General features: G+C 49.4%; 1 protein-coding gene across 1 annotated transcript in view; it reads left to right on the top strand.

Annotated features, from left to right (window-relative positions):
• Chac1 (ChaC glutathione specific gamma-glutamylcyclotransferase 1) overlaps positions 1-2003 on the top strand; it is a 3212-nt gene extending 1209 nt beyond the window's left edge. The window contains exons 2-3 of the mRNA XM_021194862.1: positions 84-119; positions 891-2003. Coding sequence (XP_021050521.1) covers positions 84-119; positions 891-1292 — 438 coding nt within the window. The 3' untranslated portion in view covers positions 1293-2003. The remainder of the gene's footprint in view (positions 1-83; positions 120-890) is intronic.
• The last annotated feature ends 3612 nt before the right edge of the window (positions 2004-5615 follow it).

Below are 5615 nucleotides of genomic sequence, written 5' to 3' on the forward strand. Positions count from 1 at the left end.
CCGCCACTCAGGTACATTCACAGTCCTTTTGGAAGTGCTAATATCTAATTTGTCTTTTTTCAAAATCTTCCTTCCCTGTCTAGCCTGGCCGAGTGGTGACCCTCCTTGAAGACCATGAGGTAAGTGTGCAGTCACGAAGAGAATCCTGGGGTCTGATGTATCAGGGTGCAGAGGGTCAGAGCTCTTGTGTGGGGAGAGTGGAAGTGTAGCTAGCCTACTCCATGCTTCTTGGAGAATCACCTGAGGGTCGGTTTTATTAAGATAGATTTCTGTGCATTCAGAGTTATTCTTGGTTACATTGTGAATCCAGGGTCAGACAGCCTGTACTATATGAGACGTCTCAAAATAAACAAATCAGGTGAAGGGTATTGCTTCTGGGTGGCTCAGCAGCCAGTCAAACACGTTAGTTTTTTAAAAGTTTCAGGGAGAAATGGCTCAGGAGTCAGAAGTGCCTGCTGCTTTCCCAAAGGGCCTGGATTTGACACCCAGCACCCACGCAGTAACTCACAATCTGTGGCTCCAGTGCCAGGGAGTCAGATTCCTCTACCCACCAAGATCGACAGGTCTCCAGGCACACAAGGCCGTACACGTAAAATTTCAAAATGACATCTATTTGTACGTGCACGCCTGCGCACACGCTGTAGGTCAGATGTAGAAGCAAGAGGAAGTCGATTCTTTCCCCCGACCGTGCATGCCCCAGAGATTGAACTTAGGTTATCCACTCATCAGGCCTGGTAGCAGCTACCCCTACCCCTTGAGACATCTCCCCACTCCCTCCACCTCTTTTATAGAACATAGGTGTGGAATGTGTCTAGGGGAACATTCTAGAATGAACGCAGGACCAGCATCGAGCTCTGTGACTGACTGGAGGTGTCTCTGTTTTCTCTTAGGGCTGCACTTGGGGTGTGGCATACCAAGTTCGAGGGGAACAGGTGAGCGAGGCCCTGAAGTACCTGAATGTGAGGGAAGCCGTGCTTGGTGGCTATGACACTAAGGAAGTCACCTTTTATCCTCAAGACACCCCCGACCAACCCCTCACAGCACTGGCCTATGTGGCCACCCCACAGAACCCTGGCTACCTGGGCCCTGCTCCTGAAGAGGTCATTGCCACACAGATCCTTGCTTGCCGGGGCTTCTCTGGTCACAACCTGGAGTACTTATTGCGTTTGGCAGACTTTATGCAGCTCTGTGGGCCTCAGGCACAAGATGAGCACCTGGAAGCCATCGTGGACGCTGTAGGAACCCTGCTACCCTGCTCTTACCTCCCTGAGCAGCCTCTGGCACTGATCTGAGGAGCCGAGCTCCTGCAAGGAGTATCCGAGTGGGTACTGGCGGACACCAGCATGCAGTACTTGAGATAGACTTGATGGAGCAAGAGAACGTTGAGAAGGCGTGATGGGTGGCTGGGGGCTTTATGTCTTATGCCCCCACCTGTCTGCTAGCCTCCAGCTCTTCCTTCATTGACCCTGACTTATTACTTGAAACTTTATTTATTGCACCATGTTGGTGTGGTGGGCAGGGCAGGTGGGGGACCTGCCCTGGATGTGGGCCCTGCTGTGCGGTGGCTCTGACCTAGTCCTCTGGTACGTAACCAGAATCCCCCCACTGCTGCTGCTAATTCCACACCACCCAGGTCTCCATAGCTCCAGGGATCCTCGGAGATCCTTGCTCCTCTGTCCACCCAGACTACCCCAACCGTGGTAATATCACCTGCCCGTGTGCTCGGCCTTCTGGATGAGGGACAGTAGCTCTTCAAGGGCCAAGGTCCAGCATCCCTCTTCATTGACGGGGCCGGGGCAGAGCCGAATCCTATGCACAGACACAGCTCCTGGGACTGGGCCTCTCCCCCTTCCCTGTTTTTTCATTTTCTTATCCTTCTGTCTGGCTGCTTGTTTGTCTATACATCCATTGGTCTGTTCCTGGAAAACATCACTATACTCCTTGTCCATTCTCATTGACCCACACTGTTACCCATAAACTATCTTTAATTACCTCTGCCAGAATATGGTTTGTCTCTGTACAGGGCTTGGGTAAGTGAGGGCTAAACCTTGGAAAGGCTCCCAAGAAGGGAAACCTCTGTCTTCTCCTCCACCTTCTTCAGTACCGAGGCAGTGAGGGTCCACTGCTGCTGTGGGCACATTCTAGGGTCTGCTATACACAGATAATGCCCAGAGCTCCACCCACAAACCTGTGAGTCACACGCTTGCCCCTGCTCTGGAATCCTGTGCCTTAGTCTCCCGAACTGTCCCAAGAAGACTGGTTTGCTTGGAGCTCAGGTTAGACTTAACCTCCATCTTTTAGGGTCAGCCACTGTCTTTGTCTGAAAGCCAGTTCAGATCATGGCCTCTTACTGAGGAAACACTTGGGTTGGGACATGACAATGATGACTTCTAAGGCAATGCCAATCAAAGGGTCCCGTGGCCTGGAATTGATGTTCCTCTTATTCCCAGAGTCTCACGGGGATATGGTATTGGCTGGCCCTTCTAATCTGATCTATCAGGTCACCCACAGTGGCCCCTTTCCCTCTGCTCCTTGTTTACCTCTGCACGTCCCTAGATGTTGCTTCTCATACCCTGGCTCCTGGGGACACATTACCTCTCAGCCTGACCAGGAGTTTCTCCACAGGGAGTGAATGGACCCCTAGACCCACTCCTAGCTGATTAGCTTAACAGGACAGTCTGAGTCCAGGCAAGCCCCTCCCCTTCCTGCTCAGTGCTAGGGAAGGAAGCACTCAGAATTGCTCTAAGCTGTCTCTTTAGAGGATGCTGTTTATGAATAGTGGATGGACAGGTTGGGTGGTACATATTGCCCCTGCTTTTGTGGGCAGTGCGCCAATGGGTCTGGATGTCTCCATCAGGGTCACCTCTGACCAGCTGGGCAGGCAGTATGTCTGGGAAGAGTGCCCTGCTGCGTTATGTGGCCTGTGTTTTGACGGCCTCGTGTCTTGGCTGTTGATGGGGAAAATGTGGCCGAGAGCCATGTTCTTCTGGGAACCTGATCGGGACAACACAACAGGAGCAGTTGGTTTCAGGGAGCCCTTGGCAGCTATGCCCTGGGTGTCCCGGGGCAAATCAGGATCCAGTTCTGCTCTGGCTTGGAAGGCAGCAAGGTGGAAAAGAGCCTCCCTGTCAACACGCGTGGAACGTCATTCTGTTTGTTGTCTTGGTTGTGGTAGTAGAGATTGAACCTAGGCCCTTATGGCTCTAATTCATACTAGACAAGTGTTCTTCCACTGCACCACATTCTCAGATACCATTTACCTTTTTTAAAAATAATGTATTTATTTTAATGTGCATTGGCATTTTGCCTGCGTGTATTTCTGTATGAGCTCCCTCACCCAGAAAAGGCTGTCTGGGTGAGGGAGTTCTAAAAGGGACCTCTGGGGACAGTGATTCACGGAACACTGTGTGCCTCAGGGGAGACCAGGTCAGATGGGCTAGCACACAGCGGGTAACTCGGGGCTAAACAGGTGGTAGCCCAGACGCTGGCCAGCGGGGTGAGCTATGTCAGGCTTGGCTGCACATTTCTCTCGAGTCAGCGGAGGGCCCTGGTGGACTGTGAGCAGGAAAGGGATGCGCATAACTGCTGGCTGCCTGGTCAGATTGCTGGCTGGAGGAAGATTGGTGAGGAGGCACAGGGCAGGGCCCTGGAGTCAGAGGGCAAGTAGGTATCCCAGGAAATCTGGCTGTCACAGGGAAAGAGAAACTGAGGGTATAGGAGGCCTATGAGTCTCAGGCCCTTTATAAACAAGACAGTGCATACAGAGCCAGGTGGTAATGGCAAACACTTTTAATCCCAGCAATGGGGAGGCAGAGGCAGAAGGATCTCTAGAAGTTCAAGGCCAGCCTGATCTACAGATCAAGTTCCAGATCAGCCAGGGCTCCACAGAAAAACCCTATCTTGAAACACAAACAACAACAACAACAAAAAAATGGAAATAGAAGGCCGGGTGGTGGTGACGCACGCCTTTAATCCCAGCACTTGAGAGGCAGAGGCAGGTGGATTTCTGAGTTCATGGCCAGCCTGGTCTACAAAGTGAGTTCCAGCACAGCCAGGGCTATACAGAGAAACACTGTCTCAAAAAAATCAAAAAAAAAAAAAAAAAAAAAAAAAAAAAAAAAAAAAAAAAAAGGAAATAGACACTAGAAATAGAAATTTAGGACCAGGGAGATGGCTCAGGGGGTAAAAGCACTTACCACATAAGCCTGATGAGCCAAGTCCAGGGGTAAATGTAAATGTGGAAGGGGAGAACTGAGGGGACAAAGCTGTCCTCTGACCTCCACATATGTACACACACACATACACATATATACACCACACCACACATCATGTACACACAGACACAAACACACACACACCACATACCATACCACACACACACATGCCACACACAAGAACTGACTGGACAAAGCTGTCCTCTGACCTCCACATATGTACACACACACATACACATATATACACCACACCACACATCATGTACACACAGACACAAACACACACACACCACATACCATACCACACACACACATGCCACACACAAGAACTGACTGGACAAAGCTGTCCTCTGACCTCCACATATGTGCATACACATACACTCTCTCACACAGAGACATATATACACACCCCACACTCACACACCATACACAGAGGCATAAACACATACACACCACACTACATACCACACACACATACACCCCCTTCACTCACAGACAGATACAAACACACATACCACATACCACACCACACACAGACACAGACACAAACACACACACACACACATTACACCACATACCACACACACCATACACTCACACACTCATGCATTCACACACCCTTCCCACAATAATAAAAAATCTTAGAAGGAAATAGAAATGGGAAGTTTAAAACACAGTTCTTGCAACAAGAACAGGAAGCCTGGCGAGCTGGTGTAACAGGTAAAGATGCTTATCACTAATCCTGATGAACTGAGGTCAGTGCCTGGGACTCACGTGGTGGACAAAGGGAACTCAATCCGGAAAGTTGTCATTATTTGTTTGGTTTTGCTTTTGTGTTTTGGTGCATACTATTTTTCCTCCCAACATAATATTTTTATTAATTATTGGGAATTTCACACAGTGTACCCCAATCACACTTTCTTTCTTTCTTTTTTTAAAGATTTATTTATTTATTATATGCAAGTACACTGTAGCTGTCTTCAGACACTCCAGAAGAGGGCTTCAGATCTTGTTATGGATAGTTATGAGCCACCATGTGGTTGCTGGGATTTGAACTCTGGAGGTGCTCTTACCCACTGAGCCATCTCACCAGCCCCCAATCACACTTTCTTCCATTCCTCCCAGGTCCAACCTCCCACCCTTTAGCCCTTGCACCCTAAAAACAAACAAACAAAAACCAAAGTCAACTAAAACTAACTAAATAACCAAGTTGGGCAGTGGTGATGCACATCTTTAATCCCAGGACTCGGGAGGCAGAGACAAAGGGGTTTCTGTGAGTTCAAGGCCAGCCTGGTCTACAGAGTTAATTCCAGGACAGACAGACAGACAGACAGACAGACAGACAGACAGACAGACAGACAGACACACACACACACACACACACACACACACACACACACA

This window comes from Mus pahari, chromosome 3 (genome assembly GCF_900095145.1).
Source record: "Mus pahari chromosome 3, PAHARI_EIJ_v1.1, whole genome shotgun sequence".
NCBI lineage: Eukaryota > Metazoa > Chordata > Mammalia > Rodentia > Muridae > Mus > Mus pahari.